At 57.0% G+C, this 26,691-nt stretch overlaps 11 protein-coding genes across 11 annotated transcripts; 10 read left to right on the top strand and 1 right to left on the bottom strand.

The window, feature by feature from the left end:
- Positions 1 to 320: 320 nt before the first annotated feature.
- Positions 321 to 2,111, top strand: DL89DRAFT_279193 (amidophosphoribosyltransferase; the record flags this gene model as incomplete). Its single annotated transcript, XM_040889562.1, has 3 exons — positions 321 to 539; positions 618 to 747; positions 811 to 2,111. The coding sequence occupies exons 1-3, from the start codon at positions 444 to 446 to the stop codon at positions 2,109 to 2,111; spliced, it is 1,527 nt and encodes a 508-aa protein (XP_040740322.1). The 5' UTR covers positions 321 to 443.
- A 40-nt stretch (positions 2,112 to 2,151) lies between these two features.
- Positions 2,152 to 3,689, top strand: DL89DRAFT_69314 (LIM-domain-containing protein). The gene has a single exon (XM_040891985.1). It carries the CDS (start codon positions 2,509 to 2,511, stop codon positions 3,559 to 3,561), a length of 1,053 nt encoding a protein of 350 aa, XP_040740321.1. The 5' UTR covers positions 2,152 to 2,508; the 3' UTR covers positions 3,562 to 3,689.
- On the top strand, positions 3,449 to 5,090 carry DL89DRAFT_69255 (uncharacterized protein). Its single transcript, XM_040891984.1, has 2 exons — positions 3,449 to 3,966; positions 4,059 to 5,090. The coding sequence occupies exons 1-2, from the start codon at positions 3,814 to 3,816 to the stop codon at positions 4,956 to 4,958; spliced, it is 1,053 nt and encodes a 350-aa protein (XP_040740320.1). The 5' UTR covers positions 3,449 to 3,813; the 3' UTR covers positions 4,959 to 5,090.
- Positions 5,091 to 5,221: 131 nt separating this feature from the next.
- On the bottom strand, positions 5,222 to 7,583 carry DL89DRAFT_286400 (acyltransferase ChoActase/COT/CPT; the record flags this gene model as incomplete). Its single annotated transcript, XM_040889866.1, has 3 exons — positions 5,222 to 6,137; positions 6,175 to 6,606; positions 6,973 to 7,583. The coding sequence occupies 3 exons, from the start codon at positions 7,581 to 7,583 to the stop codon at positions 5,222 to 5,224; spliced, it is 1,959 nt and encodes a 652-aa protein (XP_040740319.1).
- A 1,639-nt stretch (positions 7,584 to 9,222) lies between these two features.
- On the top strand, positions 9,223 to 11,583 carry DL89DRAFT_279191 (P-loop containing nucleoside triphosphate hydrolase protein; the record flags this gene model as incomplete). The annotated part of the gene is made up of 5 exons (XM_040889561.1): positions 9,223 to 9,274; positions 9,394 to 9,968; positions 10,103 to 10,224; positions 10,250 to 11,087; positions 11,131 to 11,583. The coding sequence occupies 5 exons, from the start codon at positions 9,223 to 9,225 to the stop codon at positions 11,581 to 11,583; spliced, it is 2,040 nt and encodes a 679-aa protein (XP_040740318.1).
- Positions 11,584 to 11,961: 378 nt separating this feature from the next.
- Positions 11,962 to 12,750, top strand: DL89DRAFT_226816 (orotidine 5'-phosphate decarboxylase Ura4; the record flags this gene model as incomplete). Its single annotated transcript, XM_040884828.1, has 1 exon — positions 11,962 to 12,750. One exon carries the CDS (start codon positions 11,962 to 11,964, stop codon positions 12,748 to 12,750), a length of 789 nt encoding a protein of 262 aa, XP_040740317.1.
- Positions 12,751 to 12,885: 135 nt separating this feature from the next.
- DL89DRAFT_295558 (EXS-domain-containing protein) lies at positions 12,886 to 14,192 on the top strand (the record flags this gene model as incomplete). Its single annotated transcript, XM_040890653.1, has 6 exons — positions 12,886 to 12,909; positions 12,962 to 13,041; positions 13,097 to 13,147; positions 13,185 to 13,218; positions 13,247 to 13,362; positions 13,409 to 14,192. 6 exons carry the CDS (start codon positions 12,886 to 12,888, stop codon positions 14,190 to 14,192), a joined length of 1,089 nt encoding a protein of 362 aa, XP_040740316.1.
- Positions 14,193 to 14,370: 178 nt separating this feature from the next.
- DL89DRAFT_279189 (MATE efflux family protein) lies at positions 14,371 to 16,543 on the top strand (the record flags this gene model as incomplete). Its single annotated transcript, XM_040889560.1, has 4 exons — positions 14,371 to 14,409; positions 14,874 to 14,933; positions 14,955 to 16,112; positions 16,170 to 16,543. 4 exons carry the CDS (start codon positions 14,371 to 14,373, stop codon positions 16,284 to 16,286), a joined length of 1,374 nt encoding a protein of 457 aa, XP_040740315.1. The 3' UTR covers positions 16,287 to 16,543.
- Positions 16,544 to 19,009: 2,466 nt separating this feature from the next.
- Positions 19,010 to 20,734, top strand: DL89DRAFT_270233 (mate-domain-containing protein; the record flags this gene model as incomplete). Its single annotated transcript, XM_040888624.1, has 4 exons — positions 19,010 to 19,723; positions 19,749 to 19,918; positions 20,038 to 20,126; positions 20,149 to 20,734. Coding segments are annotated over 4 exons (1,419 nt in total), but the record flags the coding sequence as incomplete, so codon positions are not given.
- Positions 20,735 to 21,011: 277 nt separating this feature from the next.
- On the top strand, positions 21,012 to 23,789 carry DL89DRAFT_275905 (coatomer subunit beta; the record flags this gene model as incomplete). Its single annotated transcript, XM_040889368.1, has 5 exons — positions 21,012 to 21,029; positions 21,127 to 21,438; positions 21,476 to 21,766; positions 21,795 to 23,395; positions 23,420 to 23,789. 5 exons carry the CDS (start codon positions 21,012 to 21,014, stop codon positions 23,787 to 23,789), a joined length of 2,592 nt encoding a protein of 863 aa, XP_040740313.1.
- Positions 23,790 to 24,921: 1,132 nt separating this feature from the next.
- DL89DRAFT_226761 (isocitrate dehydrogenase, NAD-dependent) lies at positions 24,922 to 25,932 on the top strand (the record flags this gene model as incomplete). Its single annotated transcript, XM_040884825.1, has 1 exon — positions 24,922 to 25,932. A coding segment is annotated over one exon (1,011 nt), but the record flags the coding sequence as incomplete, so codon positions are not given.
- Positions 25,933 to 26,691: the final 759 nt, after the last annotated feature.

Here is a 26,691-nt window from a genome sequence, read left to right as displayed (position 1 = left end):
AATAGTGTTTCCAAATCCACATTTTGCGCCTTTGGTTAGTGGCGGATATGCCTCTGCAGCACATCGCCTCCAGGGCATCACGGCACCTTCCTGGCCACCGACTTGCCTGGTCTTTGGATCGGCTGAGACCCCTGATCGCTTGGGAGTCAGCGGTAATCACAGCTGATATCGCTAATTGCAATCACTGTGCCCAGCGATCGGCGCTTCCCACCCCCAAAATAAAAAGGCGCGGACCAGTCAGCGTGCATGCTACCACGGCTCCGAGTCAAGAGTGGGTTTATCACAGCGCTCGATTATCTGGCAGGTCCAGGCGGCATAAAGGACTTTTTCCTTTTCTCTTTTTAAGCGTTCGCTTCAGTTATTTTGATCCACTACTACGTTTTAGCACCTTCACTCTATTCCTCGTAGAGCTAGTAGCAACTGGAAAAGCAATAGATAAAGTAATGTGTGGTATTTCTGCTCTACTTCTTGCCGACCCGCACCAGGCGGCGGTCACCGAGCTGCATGAGAGTCTGGGTCTCTTGCAGCATCGCGGTCAGGTAAGCTACCATGAAGGGTTCTTGATCCAACAATGCTACCCGCAAGATCGGCCTAACAAAGAGTGAATTGATCTGTAGGATGCAGCGGGCATCGTTACGTGCGGACACAAGGGCCGGCTGTACCAGTGCAAGGGCAATGGCATGGTGCGCGACGTGTTTACGCCGCAGCGCCTCATGGCGCTCAGCGGATACATGGGTGTAGCGCATGGTAGGTATTAAAAATCATCGCGAAATATGGCAAGCGATTAGGATTTGCTAACACCCTGATTAGTGCGGTACCCAACGGCCGGGACTCCGGCGGACTCGGAGGCGCAGCCGTTCTACGTGAACAGCCCGTACGGCATTGTGGTCGGGCACAACGGCAACCTGACGAACCACAGCGAGCTGCGGCACTACCTCGACTACGACGCGCACCGGCACATCAACACGGACTCGGACAGCGAGCTGCTGCTCAACATCTTCGCCAACAACCTGCAGCGCACGGGCAAGTTCCGCATCAACGAGCAGGACATCTTCACGGCGATCCAGGGTCTGTACAAGGAATGCCGCGGAGCGTATGCGGTGACGGCGATGCTGGCGGGATTCGGCATCATTGGGTTCCGCGATCCGCACGGAATCCGGCCGCTGGTGTTTGGGCGGCGCAAGTCGTCGTCGGGCAAGGGGTACGACTACATGTTTGCGTCGGAGAGTGTGGTGCTCGACGCGCTGGACTTTACCGACGTCGAGGACGTGCAGCCTGGCGAAGTCATCATCGTGTCCAAGTTTGCAGTGACGCGGCGCCGGCTGGTAGTGGAGGAGGTCATCGCCCCGTGCATCTTCGAGTATGTGTACTTTGCGCGTCCCGACTCGACCATCGACAGCATCCCCGTCTACAACGCGCGGCTGGACATGGGCGTCAAGCTGGCGCACAAGATCCGCGCCGAGATGGGCGATACCATGGACATCGACGTGGTGATCCCAGTGCCAGACACGAGCCGAGCCGCAGCGCTGCAGCTCTCGCACGAGCTGGGTCTGCCGTACCGCGAGGGCTTCAACAAGAACCGGTACGTGGGACGCACGTTCATCATGCCTGGACAGGAGATGCGGCGCAAGAACGTGCGGCGCAAGCTCAACGCGATGGCCACTGAGTTCAAGGACCTCAACGTGCTGCTGGTCGACGACTCAATTGTGCGCGGCACCACGTCGCAGGAGATCATCCAGATGGCGCGCGATGTGGGCGCGCGCAAGGTGTACTTTGCGTCGGCTGCACCCGCCATCCGCCACCCGAACGTCTACGGCATTGACATGCCGTCGATGAAGGAGCTGGTGGCTGCCGACCGCGACGATTCGGAGGTTGCGTCCGTGCTGGGCGCTGATCGCGTGTTCTTCCAGGACCTGGATGATCTGGTTGCGTCATGCCGCCAGTTCAACCCGCGGATCAAGAACTTTGACACGTCGGTGTTTGATGGCAAGTATGTCACCAACGACGTCACCAAGGAGTATCTGGACAACCTCGAGCAGCAGCGCTCGGACGATGCCAAGGCGAAGGGCGCTGCTGACGCCGATGTCATTGGCCTCTACAACATCAAATAGAGTACCTCTTGCTGAGTAGGAATGCCAATCGTGAACAGATGCTGCAGCGAGGGAAAGCTGGCGGATTCCGCAATCTCTCATGCACACCCCTCCTCCCGCCTTGCTTCTTGAGCGAGCTCTTGCCCAAACCATCCTCTTTCTGTCTAAAAGGCAGTTGCGAACTTGGAACCCTACTCTATAAAAGAGAGAAAAGGCGTCTTTCGGCAAGGAGTAGAAAGCGCAGAGCCGTCTGTGCTTGAGTTTGGCAGCAAGTATGAGCGGCTGGGTGCAGCTTCATAAAAAGGGATCCACCACATAGCGATTTCACTGGGAGCTTCGAGCCATTTTTTCTCTCCCAACTGCTTTTTTATTCCAGCACTTTTTCGCATACTTTTTTATTTTCAAAACACAAGGCGAAATGACTTCCTCTGCGCAAACAAAGGAGCCGCTGGTCGATACTTTGCGCTCGGCAGACCGCGAGACAGTGGAGGCAATAGTCACGCAGCTGGCCGACAAGCTGGAAACGCTCAAGGTGGAGACAGAAATAAGCACCAGCCCCACGAGTCCGCCTGTGATCCGCCATGCTGGCACCACAGCCGCAAGCACATCACATGACGACGCCAGGCGGCCGCTCTCGACGTCCTTGAGCTCGACGAGCCTGGCGCCAAGCAGCAGCCGGCAGGCGCACCGCGCATCACTGGCGTTCGGCGGGCAGGGCGGCAGCACGGCGACGCCGACAGTGTGTGCGTACTGTGGGACGCAGCTGGCGGGCAGCGGCTCGGCGTCGCTGAACAGCGAGATCGGATACTGCTGCGTGAACTGCGAGGGCGTGCTGAACGTGGAGGAGACGAATGTGACGCCAATGCCGAACCGGGCGAACACGGGCGAGTTCGAGTCGACGCAGACGCTGAACGAGTACTTCCAGCCAGCACACAGCGCGCCGACAGTGTGCGAGGCGTGCCAGGAGCCGCTGAGCGACGAGTACATCAACATTCAAGGGCGGCGGTTCCACGTCATGCATTTTGTATGCCATGACTGTCGTATCCCGCTGTATGCCCTGGGCGGATACCTGCAGGACCCTGTGGGAGGCGAGAAGTTCTACTGCCAGCGCGACTACCTGCAGCACTTTTCGCCCAACTGCCACGCATGTGCCATTCCGATTACCTCGGGGGAGATGGTTGTGGCCCTGGGCCGCACGTATCACTCGGAGTGCTTCGTGTGCTCGATCTGCCAGTCGCCGTTTGTCGGCGACGAGTGCTACGAGCACGACGGCCAGCCCCTGTGCGAATGGCACTGGTACATCCAGAACGGCCGCCTGTGCGTCGAGTGCGGCGCCATCATCAAGGAGCACTGCGTGATGACCAGGGGCAAAAAGTACCACCAGCAGTGCGCCGAGCAAAAGTACGGCGAGCGCGCTGTGTCGCTCGAGGAGGCCAAGCGCCGGGTCCGTGCCCAGAGAGGCAATGCTTAAAGATAGACGTCTATTGTGCGCGTACTTGTCTCCATTTTCCTGCTTTCTGGGTATGCGCCGACCTGGACACACCCTTCTGTCGTCAGGTGGCAGGGATTCGCAGATACACCGTCCCCCTGCTGCCTGGCCTGGAGACCCCCCTGACCGCTTGCCACCTTTCTTTTCTGAATCGTTTAATTTCTTCCTCTATTTCCTTTTTGCTCCATCCTCAGTATAATAGCCATCACATTTTTCCTTTTTCGCACATACGCCATGTATCAGCCTGTTGTAATGGCAAAGGGCAAGCTGCCAGAGCAAATTGGCCTTGGCCAGCCAGTGCTCGAGCTGAGAGAACCGCCAAAGCACACCGTGGTTGTAAAGTACGACATGTTGCGACTGCTATCTATCCGCAAAGACACTAATATGGTAAGCGGAGGCATCCCATGTAACATCCAATATTTTTACTCAGGTCTTTGCACTAAAAAATACTTTTGGCATCACCCTCTACGCACGCGTAGACCAGCTCGTTTCTGGTCGAACCAGACTCGAATCCATACAATACCACTATTGTCACCGTGTGCATTGATCTCCACATTACCTCAGCACCGCAAATCGATGAAATCCGCAATGCAGTTCGTGCCACCACCACCAAAGACACATATGCCCTGGAGCTCACACAAATCGACCCGCCACTGATATACACAAAGGTGTTTATCTACATGCCGCACACTACGGCAGTGCTGCCGGGCCTGCACATCGATGCGCCAAACTGCCACATGGTGCTCCACGACCTTGCCAAGTCACAGTTTGGCGACATCCGCATCCTGACTAGCAAGGGCCGGTGCTTGATTTCGAGTGTGCGGTGCCAGTTCCTGTGGGTGGAGTGCACGCAGACGTACGTGCTGCTATTCGATGCCAAGGCACAGAAATCAATCGATGTTATTACCGAAAGGCGCCCGATAATGTGCACAGAGTGCAATGCCCGCTTCATGGTGCTCAAAACCACCGAGGGCAACGTGAACGCCAACCGGATAAACGTCCGCCGCTCACTCCAGATCTCCACCACTCTGGCCCCAATAAGCCTCAATAACGCCATCATGCGCTCCGCCGAACTCACAACCACGCGCGGTGACATCATGGCTGAGTATGTGTGCGCGCGCATGTTTCAAATGTCCTCTACAAACGCTCAACTCTCTGGCTCCCTGATAATCCAGCGCTTTATGGCTGTATATGCCGAGCGTAGCCAGGTGAGCCTGGACCTGAAGGAGTACAATGCAAGGAAGATGCCAGAGGTTACCCTCAATATCCCCTACAGTACCTTGAACATCCACTTGCCAACTCGGTTCATCAGCCTCCCGGAAACATTCCGCGAGAATGGTGCTGTGAAAGTGAAGTGGATTGATGGCGCCGAGGCATGAATCCAGGGCTTTACAATTCTTTTGCCACTGGGTTGCTGTGAAAGATGACATCACAGTTGTTTAGAGCTAGACCACAGTGGCATTGTAATAGGGCACAGGCCCTTGCCAACTTTCAACTGCGATAGAGAATATTTCTTAGGGCATTTATATAAAAATCATAGTTTTGCAATGAAGGGGATAGAGCCGTGCAATGATGCGCAGCACTCCAGACTCCAAAGCCGCAGTCGAATGTACACTGATGGGTATATTGCTCAGGCAGCAGCTTAGCTGGTCGAGGGCATGGCCCACGATAGCGACTCCTTGACAAAGCGCGAGAGGCGGGTCTCTAGCGCGCAAATGACTTCATTTGATGACAGCCGGCCCAGCTCGTCAGCAGCGTGAAGCTCATGTGCCACAGCATGCGCGGGGGTGTGGATCGGTGAGGTGCGAGACGAAGCAAGCTTGATGGAACGCAAGACATTGGCTACAGCATCAACCTCGGCTTTGATCTGGTGGGGCTCTTTGTGGGCGTTGACCAGCAGGAAGCGCATGTCCATGAGAGCGTCATTCAGGTACTGGCACAGCCGCTGGGAGCCCAGGTGCTGGCTGACAACATTGAAGCTCAGCGAGTTGCTGTCGATCCGGTAGGCAACGCCAAAACCGTCGTCGACGACCTCACCCCAGCCGTAAGCATCCAGGATTGGGTCACTGATCTGAGACGTCGACAGCTTCCAGTGGCGTGAGCCAGTGAAAACTGGGTCGGTGAACAGCTCAGGAACGGGTTCGCCCGGCAGCAGCGAGAGCTGCAGGCCCAGCAGGTGGCGGTCGATGCCCTGGCCCTTCGAGCACATGGCGGTGTACTGCGACTGCTTGACAATGGCAGCGCGCAGCAGCTCCGACTTGGCATGCAGGCTCGTGGCCTCAGGGTGGTCAACCATCGAGCTGCACCATTCGGCGCTGGAATCGGAGACAGAGCGCGAGGTCTCGGTACGGCCGCGGGCGTAGGCCTTGGTCGATGCGGACTCGTAGGTCGGCGGCACCTGGCGGAACTTGCGGTAGTAGGCGAGCTGCATGGCCATCTGCACAAAGGCGTCGGGGCTGACCTTCATCTTTTTAATCTGCTCCTTGCCAAAGCTGTCAAAGGTGAGGGTCGACAGCTCGTGTGCACTGACGGTGGCATCAAAGTAGCTAATGGCCTTGCTGATGTGGCCCAGCAGCTTGGCCGTTGAAGTCAAACTTGATCTCCTCGGCCTCAGACTCGGCAGCAGCCGCAGGGAAGTTGGCGACAGCCAGAGACTCGACGTCGTGCACAAGAGTGTTGCACAGGCGCATGTCAGTGGTGGCATCGGTCAGAGAGTGCTCGCCGTTGAAGCCGTAGCGGCCGTTGGCAAAGACCAGGATCTGGAAGTTCTTGTCAAAGTAGCGGTTGATGCCGTTGCTGCAGTGGCACTCAAGCGAGAACTGCTGGTGGGTAGCCGGGGAAGAGGATTCGAGGCTGACGAGGAAGGCAGAGGACTCGATCAGGCGCAGGCTGGCGGCGTTCTCAGGAGAGACCTGGAGCAGGCACTCGCGGGCAGCGTACCAGTCATCGCGCAGAGCAGCGGTCAGGATGCCAATGGACTTGGCACGCTCGAGCTCGGCGGTGGTGTCAATAATGCGCTGAAGCTGGCTACAGGGGAAATAGCAGAAAATGCAGATCAGTTGGTTAGTGTTGAGTGAGCTGCACCTGGATTTTCGGGAGCCATATAGGGAAAAGGTGGCTCCGACGGGGCGGCCTGCAGCGGATCCTTTCAGTGCAATCGGGATCGACAGCCCGATATACGCGAGCAAATGGCCGAGCCCAACAGATACAAAGGTATGGAAATAAGCATCAGGGAATCACATGCCGCATGCGCTGTGCATGAGATAGGAGATAGGAGATGCGATAACTGGCGGGAAAGGCGGTATCGGGCCTTATCAGTGGGCTTTCCTATAGGGCCAATGAAATCCGCGGCAGTTTTTTTCTTTCAGCAGCCAATTATTTTCCGATACTTACGCTTCAATCTGGGCAATGGCTGCGTAGCGGTCTTGGCCCAGCGCGGGCGGGCGCAGCACAAAGAAGCGGCCCTTGTGTGCGATGGCGACATGGCTGCTCTCCTCGAGCGAGTACACCTCGGTGTGGTCGCGCGTCTCGCCAGGGTGGCGGCATGTGGCGAACTGGTACTGGTACTGGTGCATGCACATGTGCTTTCCGCGAATCTGGTCCGGTGCAAAGGCACCCGACTCGAGCTCTTGGCGCACGCGCAGCGCGCTGTCAATGAGGGTGGCAGCAAGGCGCGACTGCGGCACGGGCTGCAGTGTGGGGCGGAAGCCAAAGAAGTAGTTGACATTGAAGCACACCGAAGCACGGTTCTCAAAGTACGCATACTCGTTCCACCAGTCCTCGAGCCAGTTGACATGCTGTGTCGAGCGCTCGTGGAGCCGGGCCTGCAGCACCGGGGCCTCGTTGGCCATGAAATGTGCAAACTTGGCCATGCATGCCTCGTACTCTTGTGTGGAGAACAGCGGCTTTGCTACGGCGGCGAACCGCGACGCTGTGTCAGCAAGGTCTGGGACCGGTAGCCGGGGCAGGCTAGCGGCGATGTCGGCAAAGTTGCTGGAGGGCATGGTTTCTGTATGGGAAAGAGGTTACAAAATGTACAGTGTAGGAGGCATATGGTGTTAGAATGTAGAATAAGGGGTCTTCACAGTCTCGCTGAATGCTGAATGAAAGATGGGTTTCATGGGCTGTCATGGCCAGCTCATCTGCGGCCTTTTATATCCCGTTGGCAAAGAATTTGTGACTGACAATATTACATGCTTTTTTGGGCAGGAGCGTGCTGCACGCCCAACTCGTGCCCAGCTTGCTTATCTATGGCCCCTTTTTTGCTCTGGCTGGCCTGGCTGGCACCAATCGCGGCAGCGGGTGGCAGATAGATAAGGCCAATACCGTGACTTCAAATATTTGATTGCCAGCAATGGGATGGTGCACCCCCTGTGCTATGTAAAACTGGATTTTAGAATGCGCATTTGCAACAGACATGCAAACAAAGTACCGCAGTCTCCAGTGCCTGGTCCAGGGATTTGCCTGCCCAAGCCATGCCTTCTTTTAACTGCTCGTTATCAGTACGATAAACGCAAGTAGTTGCGGAGATGCTGTGACGGGCATCCCGTTTTAGGCATGCGTGATAAGCGAAATGAGGGAGGCGAGGTGGTGGTGGCCTTTGGTGCAATCTGGAAGGCGCAGTCTGGAAGGTGCAGCTTGCCCAGGTAGAGGGAGCCAGGCTTGGCGCAGCGGCACAAGGCTGGCCATATGTGTACATTGGCCGCCATACCGGGCTCCCTGCCATGCCTTATCAAAGGAGGGATGCCATCTATCTCGCCAGCCTGGTTCAGGCTTTGGGCGTGCTCTCAGCCCGAGAGGAACAGCAGCTGCCATTCACCAGATATACCGACATGAATGGCCGGATGACCATTGCGATAAGAGATACTGAGGTGTCTTGCATGCATCCAGGCGCCTGCCCATTCGATCGCCTCTCCGAGATAGCCTGCTAGATGATTGGAATTCCTGGAGTTTAAAAGCGGCGAAATAAAACGAAGCGTTCCCATGTGCCCATCATTTCGACCTGATCGCCTTGGCCCGCTAGTAAATTGGCCGCATATCACACAGCCTGGGGGCTGGCTGCCACTCACACAGGCCGTGGGAGATAAGGAAAAACAGCTTCTGGCCGTCTGCCCACCAAAGCCCGTCCCCGCTTTCGCCCGCCGAGCAGCGATCGGGGGCTGTCCGTCGCGCTGGGTCCAGGTGCGACCTTCCCTGGTGGGTCTCGGCGCAATCCCCGCCTGTTCCGATGATCACGATCACACGAATTACATCACTTGCACAGATTGAGCAAAAATTTTCCAAACACTGCTGGGGTGGGGCATTTTTTTGTTGGGTTGGCCAAAGCTCCCACAGGCACTCGCTCCAGCCAACAGCCGGCGCTGCAGAGCATGTTAAGAGGCACGGGCAAGTGCGCCAGCGGGCAGAACCTCCTCTTTTCTCTATTTTCTTCTATATCCTTCTCATCGCCAGGCCTTTTTATTTTTCCTGTATAATTCCAACTTCACTGTTGCCAATTATCTACAGTCTCTTATTCAAAAGAAGCCTCTCATAATTTCACTCTCAGTGATTTTACACCGCCAATCGGACATAGAATTTCTCTCGCACAGCAGCGCCTCCAAAAGAAAAAGTCAGCCTTCCAAAAGACACCCCTTTTGACTTATTATGACTAGTACCAACAACAGCAATGTCCCGGGAAACCTAGATCAGCGTATGGGTAAGGACCAAATTCCGCCAAGCGGCATGTGGCAGCAGCTCTCGCCCTGCCACTATTGACGTGACACCACTGCAGCAGCAGCTAACCACTATATGCTCTTTCTCTTTGTGTGCGCATAGCTGGCCTGGGTGTTAATGGCTCAAATGACAACAGCAACAAGAAGGGTAAGGGCGGCGGCGCCCCCAAGCGCTACATTCCGCCCCACCTTCGCGGTAAGCCTCCTGCGTCGCCCGTCGACAAGAACTCGGCGATGGAGCGCACCGCCTCGTGGAGCGGCGACGGCGTGCCGCCCCGCGACCGCAGCCGCTCCTCGGAGCGCCCTGGAGCCGATGGCTTTGGCTCCGACCGGCGTGCTCCCCGCGGCGACCGCCACGGCGGATTTGGCGAGGACCGCGGCTCGCGTGGCAGCGGCGGCTGGAACAGCAACCGCGGCGACTCGATGCAGCGCACCACCACCTGGGCCGGGCGCCGCGACGATAGCCACAGCAGCTATGGCGGCCGAGGCCGCCAGGCCTATTACGGCATGTGGGCCAACGGCAAGCACGTCCTCGGACAGCGCAACCAGCGCATCGAGGTCGAGCTGTTTGGCTCGCCCGACGACCCCGAGCGCATGCACACGGGCATCAACTTTGAAAAGTACGACGATATCCCCGTCGAGGCATCGGGCAAGGACGTGCCCGAGCCCATCACTAGCGTAAGTGCTTTGCATGCTGTTACTGCGATTGGTCTCATGCATAGGGGCCCTTTTGTTCCCACCCCTGCCCCCGGATTTCTGTGACTGGTATATTAATGGCTGCGTAACGCACTGCATTCTCTGCATTCAATTAGTTTGACGAGGCCGATCTCGATCCGCTGCTGCTGGAGAACATCAAGCTCTCGGGCTACACGGTTCCCACCCCGGTCCAGAAGTGGTCCATTAGCTTTGGCCGCCACGAGCGCGACATGATGGCGTGTGCGCAGACCGGTTCCGGAAAGACTGGTGGGATTCCTGTTCCCGATCCTGAACGAGTCGTACCGCACCGGGCCGCCTGAGCTGGCGAACGTCGAGGCACGCAACCCGTACCGCTCGCGCAAGGCGCACCCGATCGCGCTGATCCTGTCGCCGACGCGTGAGCTGACGTCGCAGATCTACGACGAGGCGCGCAAGTTCTGCTACCGCTCGTGGGTCAAGCCGTGCGTCGTGTACGGTGGAGCCGACATCGGCCAGCAGCTGCGCCAGATGGAGCGTGGCTGCGACCTGCTGGTGGCCACGCCTGGCCGCCTGGTCGACCTGATCGAGCGCGGACGTGTCAGCCTGAGCCAGATCCGCTACCTGGTTCTCGACGAGGCCGACCGCATGCTGGACATGGGCTTTGAGCCCCAGATCCGCCGCATCGTTGAGCAGGAGGACATGCCCGGCGTCAATGACCGCCAGACGCTCATGTTCTCGGCCACGTTCCCGCGCGACATCCAGATGCTGGCGCGCGACTTCCTCCGCGACTATATCTTCCTGTCGGTTGGCCGCGTCGGCTCGACCAGCGAGAACATCACCCAGAAGATCGAGTACGTCGAGGACGAGGACAAGCACTCGGTGCTGCTGGACATCCTCAGCTCGACCAGCCCCGATGGCCTGACGCTGGTGTTTGTTGAGACCAAGCGCATGGCCGACCGCCTGAGCGACTTTTTGCTTGACCAGAACATCCCGGCGTCGGCGATCCACGGCGACCGCACCCAGCGCGAGCGCGAGCGCGCTCTGGACAACTTCCGCACTGGCCGCACGCCGATCCTGGTTGCCACTGCCGTTGCTGCCCGTGGTCTCGACATTCCCCAACGTGTCGCATGTGATCAACTACGATCTTCCCACCGATCCCGACGAGTACGTGCACCGCGTCGGCCGTACTGGACGTGCTGGAAACACCGGCATTGCCACCAGCTTCTTCAACCGTGGCAACCGCAACATTGTGCGCGGCCTGATTGATCTGCTCAAGGAGTCCAACCAGGAGATCCCGCAGTGGCTCACCGTTGTGGCTCGCGAGTCGACTGGCTTTGGCGGTCGCGGTCGCGGCCGTGGCGGCTATGGCGGCGGCTACGGCGGCGGCTATGGCAGCTCGCGCAGCAGCGGCTCCCGCGACCACCGCTCGCAGTTCAACCGCAGCGACCGCGACTTCCGCCAGCAGAGCGGCGGCAACCAGGGCAGCAGCGGCCGCTCGGGCGGCTTCTCGTCGCGCGCCAACAACAGCGGCGGCGGTGGCGGCGGCCACTACGTCCCCAACGGCCCCCCTCCCATGCCGCCTGCGCTGGAGGGCGACAGCAAGAACAGCTGGTTCTAACCATCTCCCACACCGCGTCTGTACTGTAGAACGGGTGGCTCTCACAAGCAAAAAACGTCTGCAAGCTTCGTCGTATGTCAAGATCTGTCTCTGCACGGGACGTCATAACTTTATGTAGGAATCGAGGCGCCAAGAGAGGGGTTATTTTTCTGAATAGTGTGCGCACTTGCGTATGACTGGCGAGCTTCGCTTTTGCTTGCGAGGAGCGCCCATCTGAAAACCGTTGTTTTACCCTGTAAATAGCCTCTTTTTTAGCCTTTTTCTTGCCATCCTTTTTTGACGAAAAGTACGACACTTTCTTCCCCCCACCGCATTGTTCCAGCGCCGACAAAGATTTCTTATCTCTAATTTTGCGTTTGAGTAATTGAGTGAAGAAAAATGGTTTCGTTTTCCCAGCAGACATACGCGGCGCGTGGCGAGGCCCACTCGCACCCGGTGGCCAAGGAGCTGTTTGCCATCATGGAGCGCAAGCAGAGCAACCTGTCGCTGGCGGCCGACGTGAGCACCAAGTCCGAGCTGCTGGCTCTGGCAGACAAGGTCGGGCCTTACATCTGCGTGCTGAAGACGCACATCGACGTGATCTCGGACTTTGACCAGGACCTGGTCGCGCAGCTGCAGGCTCTGGCTGCCAAGCACGACTTCCTGATCTTCGAGGACCGCAAGTTCGCCGACATCGGCAACACCGTGAAGCTGCAGTACGGCGGCGGCGTGTACCGGATCGCCGACTGGGCCCACATCACCAACTGCCACGTGATTCCGGGCGAGGGCATCATCCAGGGCCTGGCCGAGGTGGGCGTTCCCAAGGGCCGCGGCCTGCTTCTGCTGGCCGAGATGTCGAGCAAGGGCATGCTGGCGACCGGTGCGTACACCGACAAGAACGTCGAGATGGCGGTGAGGAACGAGTTTGTCATTGGGTTCATCGGGTCGAAGCGGTTCACTGAGGAGCGCGACCTGATCACCATGACGCCGGGCGTCGGCCTGCATGCGGCCGGCGACGCGCTGGGCCAGCAGTACCGCACGCCGGAGCTCATTGTCACCGAGAACGGGTCCGACATCATCATTGTTGGCCGTGGAATCTATGGCGCCGGCAAGGACCCGGTTGTGGAGGCCAAGCGCTACCGCGACGCTGGCTGGGCTGCTTACCTGAACCGTCTGGGCAAGCAGTGAGCCGATGAGGCCTAAAAATAGGGGATGAGCAGTCTCGCCCTGTGCTTGTCGAGATCCAAAACAGAACGCTCTTTTTCTACCTTGAACTCGATTTTTCTACTTTTCTTAACTGATGTGCTAATTCCGGGCCCGACCATGTACTTGCCAATAGCCTACCAGGTCCTACTCTTAATAATTCCTCGCTGCGTTTGGGTGGGCCGTCAACCTCCAGCTGCTGGCGCGCAAGAGCATCGACGTGCACCCGATTCTGCAGCTTGGACAGCACCGCGGCGACGCTCTTCACCAGGGCGTGTACCGTCTCACAGCCCTCTTGGGCGGCCATTGCGTTTCTCGGCTGGCTATTGAGCTCGATGAATGCCGCCGCACCCAGTGTGCAGACAGGCATCACCTTGTTCACGTACCTGCTGATATTGGCGATTCTGGTCCTGCCGCAGCGGGTTCCTGTTCCATGCGACGCGCATGCAGCTGGTTCCGGTCCTTGGTGCGCATTGTCAAGCCGAGCATGTCTGACCCGGTGTTTCTCTCGGATGTTATCATGGCGGATATCCTGACCAGCTGCGCACGGATATTGGCCGACCTGTGTCTGGTTATGTGCCAGTTTTCCACCCTGCTGTGGCCGCACATTCGAATCGCCGCTCGACATTAACGACACGGACAGCGAGCTTGGCAGACTGGCTGATGCTGTGCGGTCCAAGGAAACCGGGACCATGTGCGTGGACCCAGGCACATTGGGAGCGCTAGTGGTTGCGATGCCATATGCGTTCCGGCTGCGTCAGTGCGTAAACGAGTACATGAAGGCGCCGAGACACAGCTCGGAGGCCAAGCGGCACTTGGCGAATGCTGTGAAATACGCGTCGTCGTTTCCGGTAATCTGTCTGTCAGCGACGCAGAAAAAGGTCGTGGTGCGCGGGCTGCTGGGCGCAAAGTCGTCGGACTGGTCGATTGGGTTTGTGTTTGGGCTGTGGATTCTGTCGGTTGCCTTTAACTCGCTGTACTCGTTTTACTGGGACATTGCGTTTGACTGGGATCTCGGATACTCAAGGACGACTGGCTGGCGGATTGCCGACCTGATCGCACCACAGGCAGCCGTGAGAACACACCATGCAGCCAACGACGGTGGCGATGCAGAACAGGAGGAGAAGGGTGTAGCGACATCGCATTTGTCGCCAGCCGACGCTCTGAAGGAGGAAGCCAGCAGGAGCAATAGCTTTGAGTGGATTTTGCGGCCTCGCCTGTGTTTTGCGCCGCCCATGCTGTACTATTTTGCCATGGCCACAGATTTCTTGCTGCGCGTTGCGTGGGCAATGAAGCTGAGCCCGCATATCCAGATTGACACCATGCCGTACGGTGGCCTATGGCTCAATGTCCTGGAAATCTACCGCCGCTGGCAGTGGACGTTCCTACGAATCGAAAAAGAGGCTGCCGCCATGCCTCCTTTCTAAGCGTCTTGAAGAGCCTTGTTTTGTTTATAGTTAGAATTCCACGTTGCGTTATCGTTTGCCATCTACACGCATTCTGGTGTGGTAATGTCACTTGACCACAAGATCCTCGAGATATCCACCACTATACAGCTGCCGATGCATATCGATTGAATTGAAACATTTGCACTCCCCCCTGGACATGTGTAATTCCCCCTGGCTGGCAAGAAACGTCCATGTCGTAGTGGATGACGCAAACTGACATTTTAGCCTTCTCAGGCAATGTTTCGGTATTCAAGGAGCATCAACAAAGCTAGCACTATTGGCTGCTGAACGTGGGTTGTTCTCGCAATATACAACGTTTTGCAGATGTATTTTGGCGTGCCATTTTGTTTCGTAATTTACAAACCTCTCCCCCTTGGCCTGTTCGACAGCAAGCCTAGTAATATGCTTCGGTTCTGTGATATAAAAGAGGAACTAGCTGGGAGGAATTTCAAGAGCACGCAAAGAGCAGTCTGCCATCCCCCCACCCCTTGTTTTCATCGCATTCCTTTTAGTGTAATGGCACCAACTCATTCGAAGCGTCTTGGATCCCAGTCAACACTAGCTGATACTGCTGGCTTCACTTTTGCTAGTGAAGACATGCGTCTACTCAAGCCAGCTGCACAGTACACTCAGTACCAGCCGCAGTACCGCGGAAGGAAGCCGTACCGGATAGTTGCCAAGCAGGAGTTTGAGTGGCTCGCCGCGTCGTCGGTTCCAATTGTGGCAACGTACTTTCTGCAGTTCAGCCTTGGCTTTGCAAACTTTGTGGCCATCGGCAACATTGGCGCCAAGGAGCTGGCTGCCACATCGCTGGCATACATGGTCTCGGGTGTGTTTGCATTGGCGCCGGCGCTTGGCTTTGCGTCGGCCATGGATACATTCTGCTCGAGCGCCTTCACTGCCTCAACCGACAAGACCCTGGTGGGGCTGCATTTCCAGCGCGGCGTGGTCGCAGTGGTCCTGCATTTGATCCCGGTCAGCATCGTGTTTCTGAACATGGAATGGCTGATGCTGATGCTGGGCCAGGACCCCGAGATTGCGAGGCTGTGCGGCGAGTACATGCTGGTGTTTCTGCCGGGCGTGCTGCCATGGGCGCTGTACGAGTGCACGAAGCGGTACTTGCAGGCGCAGGGCATTATGCGTGCCAGCACCATCGTCATCCTGGTTGCGGCTCCCATCCACTGGGCCAACAGCTACCTGCTGATTCTGTCGCCGACCTTTGGGATCGGGTACCTTGGCGCGCCGCTGAACCTGACCATTACGTTCTGGCTCATGTTCCTGGGCATCTGGGCGTATGCCAGCATGAATGCCGACGCACGCCAGTGCTGGGGCGGGTGGTCGCGCGAGTGCCTGCATGGCTTGGGTGCCTTCTACAAGCTTGGGATTCCGGCTGTGATCACCACGTGCGGCGAGTGGTGGGCATACGAGAGCCTGTCCCTGGCTGCCTCGTATTTTGGCGCAGCGCAGTTGGCGGCGCAGGCAATCATCCTCAACATCATCTCGCTGTCGGGCCAGATCCCGAGCGCCATGGGCTTCACTGCCACCCCGCGTATCGGAAACCTGCTGGGCGCCGGCAAAGCCAGACGTGCTCGCATATCGTCGCACATCATCACCATCATGACCATCGTTGTGGGCACTGCCACCACGCTGTCGTTTGTGCTGGCGCGCGAGTGGTGGGGCAATCTCTACAGCAGCGACCCCGAGGTCACCCAGGTGGTTATTGACCTGATGCCTGTGGCTGGCATCTTCCTCACCTGCAACGGGCTGAACCAGGTCTTCGGCGCGATCCTGCGCGGGCTGGGCCGCCAGAAGCTCGGCGCATGCATTATTGTGCCGTCGTTCAATCTGATCGGGCTGCCGCTGAGCCTGTACTTTGCCTACGGTCCGCTGGACATGAAGGTGGTGGGGCTGTGGTGGGGCACGTGCATCGGCACTGTCATCTCGGCTGTGGTGCAGCTGTACTTTATCATCTACCGCACCGACTGGGACAAGGAGGTTGAGCGCTGCATCCGGCGTTTGATTTTATCCAGACCGACTAAATACCAGGCGGTGCAGAATAGGATTCCCAGGTGATCGCCATTAGCGATATTCAACAAAGCCCCCAGGACTACGGGTCCTTGGCATAGCATTCAGTGCCATGTTGTACCGTGATGGAGCTGCCCTTCAGATCATTGTTACTACGTTTCCATATATCCTATCCACCAATTGCACCTGTTGGCTATCATATCGGGTATTTAGTCTCTGAAACACGGTTAGAAAATCGTTTTTGTTTAAAAGATTGTGCATTAACGATCTCTTGGTGATCAGTGATGTTCTGGACCGTGGAATACAGGAGTTTCAAAATGGTTTGCTAACTAGATATGACCACTACAGTTTTCTAATAACTGAATCTTTCTTCATTACCGGGTATTCTTACCAGTCTCCCACCCATATACATTATACTCCAACCACCAATGTGGCTGCCAGCACAGATGCTATGCAAAGAGACAGCGAATCATGCATCTCAGGAGGATCTTGGGCACGAATTCAGGCCGCTAACCAGAACATCTTTGGACGAAGGTGCATCTGATGAACACATGCGGGAGAACCTCGGATAATGCCTTTACACCAGAAAGAAAGGAAGCAGCCCTGATACTTTGGTCAAGCCTACCAGCAATTTTGACATACCTGATCCAGTACAGCCTTACTTTTGTTAATCTACTAGTGCTGGGGCATATTGGTGCCAGTGAGCTCGCGGCTGCTTCTCTGGCGAATATGACGGCGATGATTGCTATCAACGCGCCTGCTGTTGGTCTTGCATCGGCACTGGATACTTACTGCTCGACGGCGTTCACGGCTTCACAGGACACAACACTGGTTGGCTTCCACCTGCAGCGTGGCATCATTGCCGTGACTGGTCACTTCCTGTTCATTGTGCCGCTGCTGTGGAATATTGATACGCTGTTCATCTGGCTGAAGCAGGACCCGACTGTCTCGCACATGTGCTGCCACTTTCATGCGTGTGCAGCTGCTCGGGTCGCTGGCGTGGATGTACTTTGAGTGCATCAAGCGGTACCTACAGGCACAGGGCCATATGCGCGCAAGCACTGTCGTTCTGCTGATCATCGCTCCTATCCATGTGGCTAACAACTGCATATTTGTGTGGTCGCCGGTGGTCGGAATGGGGTTCCTTGGTGCAGCCTTCGCCAATGTGGTTACGTACTGGCTCATGTTTGTCCTGATCACGGTGTATGCTGCAAGGTCGGATGCACGCAACGCGTGGGGTGGCTGGAATGTCCATGCGCTGTGGACGATGCCACAGTACTTCAAGCTGGCTATTCCATCGATGATCATGATCTGCTCGGAGTGGTGGATTCTGGATCTTCTGGCTCTAGGCTGCCAGCTACCTAGGCAGCGTCACGCTAGCGGCGCAGTCGATCGTCATCAACACATGCACACTGACATACCAGTTTGCCGATGGTCAGAGCGTTGCTGTGTGTAATCGTGTTGGCAATCTTTTAGGGCCTGGAGCGGCCAAGACATGCTGGGATATGTGCAACGGTTGGAATGTCACTTGGCGTTTGTACAGGGGTTATATGCCTAGGTATTTGGCGTCCTATCTAGAAGCTGGTGGGGACGGGTATATTCGCAAGACGAGCAGGTCGTTGCGTGCGTTGCGCTGATAATGCCGGCGAATGCGTTGTTCCAACTAGCTGATGCTGTCAATAGCGTCGGGTCTGGCATTCTGCGCAGTATGGGCAGGCAGACTGCGGGGGCTTGGATCAACTTTGTCGCATACTATGTGGTTGGGTTCCCGCTGGGTCTCTTTTTGACCTACGGCCCGCCCAAGACCGGCGTTCTCGGGCTGTGGTTCGGGCTATTCTTAGGTGTCACACTTGCCGTTCTCCTTCAGTGTTGGATAATTCTACGTGCCAATTGGGACGATGAGGTGCAGCGCAGTGTCGGCCAGATATCAGAAGGATGCTGACTGGATCACACTACACTCATTTAACACCGTCCCAAATAGTGGCACGACTAGTGTATAGCCGAATGTATTCAATGTTGTGTCCACTACATCGGAGTATTTCTGGGTGCAATATAGCGGAGATGGGCATGATGGACTGAACCATCAATAGCCTGAAATCGCATGCTGCAGCATCCAGTTCATTTCATTTCGCTTCACAACAACGCCAAATTGAGACAATATCATGCCCGTCTTCACCTTCTGCTAGCTTGGCCGAGCCCACTCCAGGTACCACGAGCAAACTTTGTAGAAACCTCACCACCAGCACAGACATGATATAAACCATAGCCATCGAGATAAGAAAGCAAAAGTGACATAGATGCTATGTTCTCAACCTGCTCAGCAACGAGTCGCCAATGCCGCGGATTTGGAGGGGTGTCATCAATAGATATCCAGCAGGTGTTTGTGAACAGTGGATGTGGTCCCTGAACAACGGAATAGCAGCTGAATATCTGGTCGCCTGGCTCTCCAGCAGTGACCAACGTAATGTCGGCTCAGAACGGCGATCGGCACAGTACCTCAGCGGGTTGGTGAAGTCGTGCCCGCAACTGATCGGCTCTGCTGCCGCTGGCTGCGCGCGGGCGTAGCACATTGGGGCACCATTGGGTACATTCTTTGAGCTTGCAATTCAACAAATGAAAATAGCGCATTTGTGCTTTCTGCCTTTAAAAGCACCGGCTTTGTTGGCCACAAAAAAAGCAGCAGCAAAAAACCTTTTGTCCTTCTCTTCTCCACTAGAGCGCAAGAAACCCAGTATATTCAAGCACTAGACGCGCCCCTTCTTTATTTACAGACGTACCACGATGTCGATATCCAGAAATCAAGTTTCAACAGAGTCAACGCCGCTGCTTTCCAGCAACCAGGAATCCGGAAATCGACTCAGGACACGCTAAACAAATCCCTGTCAGCTACAACACTCTTTAGCGAGTATGAGCTCAAGGACTCAGTCAGCACGGGTGTCATGGTCAAGCAAGAGGCGTCGCTGCTGCTGCGATCCGGTATTCCGGTTGTCCTGACATATCTCCTCCAGTACAGCTTCACGTTTGTTAACCTGCTGGTGCTGGGTCATATCGGCGCTGATGCTCTGGCTGCGGCGGCGCTTGCCAACATGACCATCATTGTCATTGTCAATGCACCAGCCGTAGGGCTTGCGTCGGCACTGGATACTTACTGCTCGACGGCGTTCACGGCTTCACAGGATACAACACTAGTTGGCTTCCACCTGCAGCGTGGTATCATTGCCGTGACTGGTCACTTCCTGTTCATTGTGCCGCTGCTGTGGAATATTGATACGCTGTTCATCTGGCTGAAGCAGGACCCAACTGTCTCGCACATGTGCTGCCACTTCATGCGTGTGCAGCTGCTCGGGTCGCTGGCGTGGATGTACTTTGAGTGCATCAAGCGGTACCTACAGGCACAGGGCCATATGCGCGCAAGCACTGTCGTTCTGCTGATCATCGCTCCTATCCATGTGGCTAACAACTGCATGTTTGTGTGGTCGCCGGTGGTCGGAATGGGGTTCCTTGGTGCAGCCTTCGCCAAATGTGGTTACGTACTGGCTCATGTTTGTCCTGATCACGGTGTATGCTGCAAGGTCGGATGCACGCAACGCGTGGGGTGGCTGGAATGTCCATGCGCTGTGGACGATGCCACAGTACTTCAAGCTGGCTATTCCATCGATGATCATGATCTGCTCGGAGTGGTGGATTCTGGATCTTCTGGCTCTAGGCTGCCAGCTACCTGGGCAGCGTCACGCTAGCAGGCGCAGTCGATCGTCATCAACACATGCACACTGACATACCAGTTTGCCGATGGTCAGAGCGTTGCTGTGTGTAATCATGTTGGTAATCTTTTGGGCCAAGGCCGGTCGCGGCGTGCCAAGGTGTGCGCAATGGTTGGCCTCTCTCTCGGTGTTGCGCTTGGCGTGGCTAGTCTTGCATTTGGGCCTGGCTGTTGGAAGCTGGTGGGGCGGCATCTACTCGGATGACACACAGATCATTGCAATCGTCGCCTTGATTATGCCGGCGAATGCGCTGTTCCAGCTGGCGGACGCAATCAACAGCGTCGGATCTGGTGTTCTGCGCAGCATGGGGAGACAAGACGCCGGTGCCTGGATCAACTTTTCGTCATACTACATCCTTGGGTTCCCGCTGGGTCTCTTTTTGACCTACGGCCCGCCCAAGATTGGGGTCCTCGGTCTGTGGTACGGCATCTTCTCGGGCGTTGCCCTGGCCGTGGTCATGCAATGCTGGATAATTCTGCGCGCTGACTGGGACGACGAGGTGCAGCGCTGCATCGACCAGGTATCCAAGGATTCGGATGCCATCGCGTCAGGCGCGGCCAGCACCGCCAGCGCCAGCGACGACGAGAGCGCGTAACGACGTGGGCTGGCTACGGCTGTTTGTACATTAATCACCACCCTTGATTTATGAATTAAATATTTTGCGCTGCATGCAGCAACTAACTGGCCACTGATGGCGGGCCAGCAGGACGGGCTGCCAGCGCATCAGGCCTCCAGTATTTCCCCTGGAACCGAGCGATTACGACAGAGCCTTTAATTTTCTTCTTTTTGCTACCATCTCATTTGGCATACCAGACCCCTCAATTCAGTGTTTATACCTTTGACATCAGCTGTTGAGAATTTCAAAGAAAGATGGTAAGAGGACGGGGACAAGAGTAGAGCCATGTGCGGATGCATAGTCGCCAGGAGAGAGTAGCATATGTACGCCCGGAGTCCTCCGTCTGGTCACTAACTGCAACTCTGGCCCATCTGATGGGTTTCGCATTTGTAGGGAATGAGACTCGATATCAAAGTAAGGAACTGGCGCGAATTGCAGATTGGACGCGCGGCAGCGGCAGATGCGGGTTTGTTGGACATTTGAACTCAGACAACCTCTTGCATACATGTAGAAAAAGCTGTCGGCGCGGACAGACCGTGTAAAGTCGCTGGACATGCATCCCACTGAGCCGTGGGTGCTGGCGTCGCTGTACAGCGGACAGGTGTACATCTGGAACTACGAGACGCAGACGCAGGTGAAGACGTTTGAGGTGTGCGATCTGCCGGTGCGTGCGGCAAAGTTCATTGCGCGCAAGAACTGGATCATCACAGGCTCCGACGACATGCAGCTGCGTGTGTACAACTACAACACGCACGAGCGCGTTGCAGCATTCGATGCGCACCAGGACTATATCCGCTGCATTCGCCGTGCACCCGACGCTGCCGTATGTGCTGACGGGCTCTGACGACATGTCGATCAAGCTGTGGGACTGGGAGAAGAACTGGAAGTGTGTGCAGATGTTCGAGGGTCACTCGTACTTTGTCATGGGCCTGTCAATCAACCCCAAGGACACCAACACATTCGCGTCGGCCAGCTTGGACAAGACCATCAAGGTGTGGAACCTCGGCTCCCCTGTCCCCAACTACACGATCGAGGGCCACACCAAGGGGGTCAATGTTGTCGACTACTACCACGGCAACGACAAGCCATACCTTGTTAGCGGTGCGGATGACTTTTTGGCCAAGGTCTGGGACTACCAGAACAACTCGTGCGTGCAGACCCTTGAGGGGACACTCTCAGAATGTGGTCGCCGTTGCGTACCACCCGACCCTGCCGATCATCATGACGGGTAGTGAGGACGGCACAGTGCGCGTGTGGAATTCGAGCACGTATCGCCTCGAGACGACGCTCAACTACGGCATGGACCGCGTGTGGGCCATCAGCTACAGCCAGAACAACAACACGGTTGCGATCGGCCACGAAGAGGGCCTGGTTGTTCTGTCGCTGGGCCGCGATGACCCGGCTGTCAGCATGGATACCAACGGCAGGATTATCTGGTCCAAGCACAACGAGATTCAGAGCTCCAACATCAAGTCCAGCATGGACTCGGGAGTTGAAGACGGCGAGCGTCTGCCGCTGTCGGTCAAGGACCTCGGCAGCTGCGAGGTGTATCCATACACACTCAAGCATAGCCCCAACGGCCGCTTCGTTGTCGTGTGCGGTGATGGCGAGTACATCATCTACACGGCGCTGGCCTGGCGCAACAAGTCGTTTGGCTCCGGACTGGAGTTTGTCTGGGCGCAGAACTCCAACGAGTACGCAGTGCGCGAGTCGTCGTCGTCGATCCGCCTGTTCAAGAGCTTCAAGGAGCGGTCGCGGCCAGCCGCATCGGCGCTGGTCAGCCTGGGGTACTCGGCCGAGGAGATCTTTGGCGGCAGCCTCCTTGGAGTGCGTGGCTCTGGCGGCACTCTGACGCTGTACGACTGGGACACAGAGCTGATTGTGCGCCGGATCGATGTCGAGCCCAAGAACATCTTCTGGTCGGAGAGCGGCGAATTCTTTGCTGTTGCGACCGAGGATTCGTACTTTGTGCTGCGCTATAACCGCGACGCGTTCCTCGAGTCTGCGCAGCAGAACGGCAACCAGACCAGCGAGGAGGGTGTTGAGGAGGCAGTCGAGTTCATTACTGAGATCCAGGAGACGGTCAGGAGCGGGTGCTGGATCGGCGACTGCTTCATCTACACGAACTCAGCCAACCGCCTCAACTACCTCGTCGGTGGCCAGGTGTTCACGATCTCGCACTTTGATGCGTCGATGTTCTTGCTCGGCTATGTTGCGCGCGACAACCGCGTCTACCTAGCCGACAAGGATGTCAACATTGTCAGCTACGTCCTGCCGCTGCCGGTGATCGAGTACCAGACCGCTATCCTGCGTGGTGATCTCGATGCTGCAGCCGAGCTGTTGCCGTCGATTCCCAGCGAACAGCGGCCCAAGATTGCGCGCTTCCTTGAGGCCGAGGACATGAAGGAGCTGGCGCTCGAGGTCACCACCGACGCCGAGCAGCGCTTCGACCTGGCTGTGCAGCTGAACCACCTGGACATTGCTTACCAGCTGGCCGAGGAGAGCGGTGCTGAGGCCAAGTGGCGCATCGTCGGCGACTGTGCCTTGAACACATGGAACTTTGAGCTGGCCGAGAACTGCATGGTCAAGGCCAAGGATCTCAGCGGCCTGCTGCTGCTGCACACTGCGTCGGGCAACGCCGAGGGCATGGCGCAGCTGGCCAAGATGGCCGAGGAGGCCAACGCCACCAACATTGCGTTCGCGTGCTACCAGTCGCTGAAGCAGAATGACAAGTGCCTGGAGCTGCTGCTGCACACCGACCGCATCCCCGAGGCGGCGCTGTTTGCGCGCACCTACCTGCCCAGCAAGGTCGGCGAGGTTGTGCCCAAGTGGAAGGAGCTGCTCGAGGAGGCTGGCAAGCACAAGGCTGCCGAGGCAATTGCTGACCCGAACAAGTACGCCAACCTGTTCCCCAAGTTTGAGCAGGCCCTGACCATCGACCCGGTGCAGCCGCTGGCAGCTGCCGGCGAGTACCCGGCGCACAAGGACGACTTGTTGCGGGATCTTCTGAGCCAGGAGAGCCCTGCCACACAGCCATCGCCAATGGTTGCTGAGGCTGACGAGGCTGAGGCCGAGGCTGAGGTTGAGGTCGAGGCTGAAGTCGAGGCTGACGATGACGACGAGTTCCACGAAGCCAGCCCTGCCGAGGAGGACAAGGAGGAGGATGAGGAGTAAGGCAATCGCCCCACCACCCGTCCCCCTGGTGCCTGCCACATACCCTCCCGTTCGCGTACCCCCTGAGCCGCCCTAGTAGCCTTTTCTAACCCCATCTTTTTTATTTTTATAACCACACAGTATCTCCCATTTCGCTGGCTGTGTTGCCAGTGCGGTATGTGGATATGTGGCCGCGTGGAATGACGACAGCAGGCCGTGGGCAATTCCTCGGAGGGTTGCCAGCCTTGATCCTGACGGCGATCGCCGCCGCTTCGCCCCACATTAACTCCCTCTCCCCCACCACCAATCGTTGGCTCCTAGTAGCCTGCTAAAGTCCGAGCCTGCCACACATTTGTGCGGGTCGAGATTGACCAGGATGCAAGCGCGAGCGCCTGTGAGCTCAGCCTCGCCGTGCTTTGCCGAGCACAGCGCGATAAGCAAATTTTTGTTGGGCCTTAGGTTTTGGTCCTCCTTATCAGCAGGCGAAAAGGACTGGACTGCTGTTCCGCATTGTTATAAGCGCCGTTGCTGGCCCACGCACTGCCCGAATTCTCCTTTTCTCCTTATCTCTCCGAACCTGCTATTCCAGCCCCTCCTATACACGCTTTTTTCTAGCTTGAATTCCCCTAGAGGAGAAAAACAACAACGTTACAATGCTCAAGTCATTCGCTCGCCAGCCCACCCTGAAGCAGGTATGTTGTTGCTCGCTGAATTCGCACTCGCAGGCACGTCACGGCCAGAAACGAGGCTGCGTGGAGCTAAAGCACCCCTGTGTTCTTGTTTGTGTAGGTTGCTGCTCGTCTGTCTGCTCGCTCGATGAGCACCGTTGCTGAGGTAAGAAGAGAAGCCGCGCTGCTGGCCTGTGCTTGGCTTCAAGGGAGCGCCTTGGCCCGATAACAACACATGCATGCCTTTGGCTGCCAGTTCACCGGTCGGGGGCGTGCCCCTCTCGCCCTTGTCAAGCTACTCACTCGCAGTCTCCAGGCGCTGGAGCGAATGGGCCAGGGCCCAAGGCCGAGGCAGCTGGCAAGGCGGGAGAGGGCCACATGAGCAAGGGCTGGGTGCTGTGTCCACCACGCCCGGTTATCACCGCGATCGATGGCAACTGATAGGAACGATCCTTTTGCTTCTCATTCCTTAGGACGCCAAGGGCCCGAAGTGCTACGGAGGAACCTACACCGTCACTCTGATTCCCGGAGACGGTATCGGCCAGGAGACCGCCACCTCGGTGAAGTCGGTGTTTAAGGCGGCCAAGGTGCCTGTTGAGTTTGAGCAGTTTGATCTGTCCGGATTCACCTCGGAGAGCGACAACCTGATGCAGGAGGCCCTGTCGAGCCTGCGCCGCAACAAGGTCGGTCTGAAGGGCATTCTGTACACTCCGATCCGCAAGGGCCACAGCTCGTTCAACGTCGCCATGCGCAAGGAGCTCGACATCTACGCGTCGGTTGCGCACTGCAAGAACGTTGAGGGCATCGACGCGCGCCACAAGGACGTCGACTTTGTCATTATCCGCGAGAACACCGAGGGCGAGTACTCTGGACTCGAGCACCAGTCGTTCCCGGGCGTTGTCGAGTCGCTGAAGATCATCACGCAGTCCAAGACCGAGCGCATTGCGCGGTACGCGTTCGACTACGCGCTGCGCAACAACCGCAAGAAGGTGACGATTGTGCACAAGGCCAACATCATGAAGCTGGCCGACGGTCTGTTCCTGAACACGTGCCGCGCGGTTGCCAAGGAGTACCCGACCATTCAGTACAACGACATGATTGTCGACAACACTGCGATGCAGCTGGTCGGCAAGCCGCAGCAGTTTGACGTCATGGTCATGCCTAACCTGTACGGTAGCATTGTCAGCAACATCGGCGCTGGTCTGATCGGCGGTCCGGGTATTGTGCCGGGCGCCAACTATGGCCGCGAGTTTGCCATCTTCGAGCCCGGATCGCGCCACGTCGCCAAGGACATCCAGGGCCGCAACACCGCCAACCCGTCGTCGCTGATCCTGTCGTCGGTCATGATGCTGCGCCACCTGCAGCTCAACGAGCACGCCGACCAGATCGAGCGGGCAGTCAGCAAGACCCTGAGCGTCGACGGCATCAAGACCCCTGACCTCGGCGGCAACTCGTCGACCACCGACTTCACCAAGGCCGTCATCCGCAACCTCTAAGTTTAACACCTGTTTTTCTCTCATTCTCGCTTGTCCAAATCACAGTATCAAAAAATCTACAGCGCCAGGGCGCATGCGGAGCCAAGTCGAGCAGTGCCTGCTTCGCACGCGCAGGGATGCCGCTGTGTGGGAACCACCTCCATGTATGCGGTGTTGCTAGATGGGAAATGCAGCGTCTCTTTGCTCGCTGTTTGGGATGCGCGCAATAATTGCTACATTTCACCGATGGCGATTCGCGTGACATCCGCCAGATCTATTTCTGGATACCTCTCTATGCTGCTGCTTTCTGACTGCTTTCTGAATGCCTCGCAGGTGTACATTAGTTGCTGCAAATGGAATCCGCCGGCATGTTCAGCTGAAACATGTAGAGCATGGGCAACATTGCGTCCCCCTTTCCCATTGGGAGCTAGGAGCGGCAATGGCTGGCAGCCCTACATGCGAAAACCGGCTTTCTGGCGGCAATCCCTACAAATTCTGAGGCCTGCTTTCCCCACCTGCTTTATCAGCACTCCAGCAAACCGAGATGGATGGCCGACGTTGGCGGTCCCCTGTGCTGGCCTGACAGCGGTAAGGCCTTGGACAGTTCTCAACACTCGCGCCTTCCCGCTATCTCCCCAGGCGCTGTGGGGCAAGTGCTTCACCAAATGTGGAGTCGGCACGACAGGCTGTATGTCAGTAATATCGCCGCTCACGTGCAGCGCCATCAGCGATTGGGTGCAAAAGTGACGCCAGCAAATGCCAGTGGCTCCTAAGCACACG

This window comes from Linderina pennispora (assembly GCF_002104995.1).
Source record: "Linderina pennispora strain ATCC 12442 chromosome Unknown DL89scaffold_16, whole genome shotgun sequence".
In the NCBI taxonomy this organism is placed as follows: Eukaryota; Fungi; Kickxellomycota; class Kickxellomycetes; order Kickxellales; family Kickxellaceae; genus Linderina; species Linderina pennispora.
Note: the sequence above shows the minus strand (reverse complement) of the source record. Positions and strands in the feature narration are given on the sequence as shown.

Coding starts and splice junctions, on each gene's coding strand:
- DL89DRAFT_69314 (XM_040891985.1), top strand. CDS start 2,509: ATGACTTCCTCTGCGCAAACAAAGGAGCCGCTGGTCGATACTTTGCGC.
- DL89DRAFT_69255 (XM_040891984.1), top strand. CDS start 3,814: ATGTATCAGCCTGTTGTAATGGCAAAGGGCAAGCTGCCAGAGCAAATT. Junction 3,967..4,058: donor TCCGCAAAGACACTAATATG/GTAAGCGGAGGC, acceptor ACGCACGCGTAG/ACCAGCTCGTTTCTGGTCGA.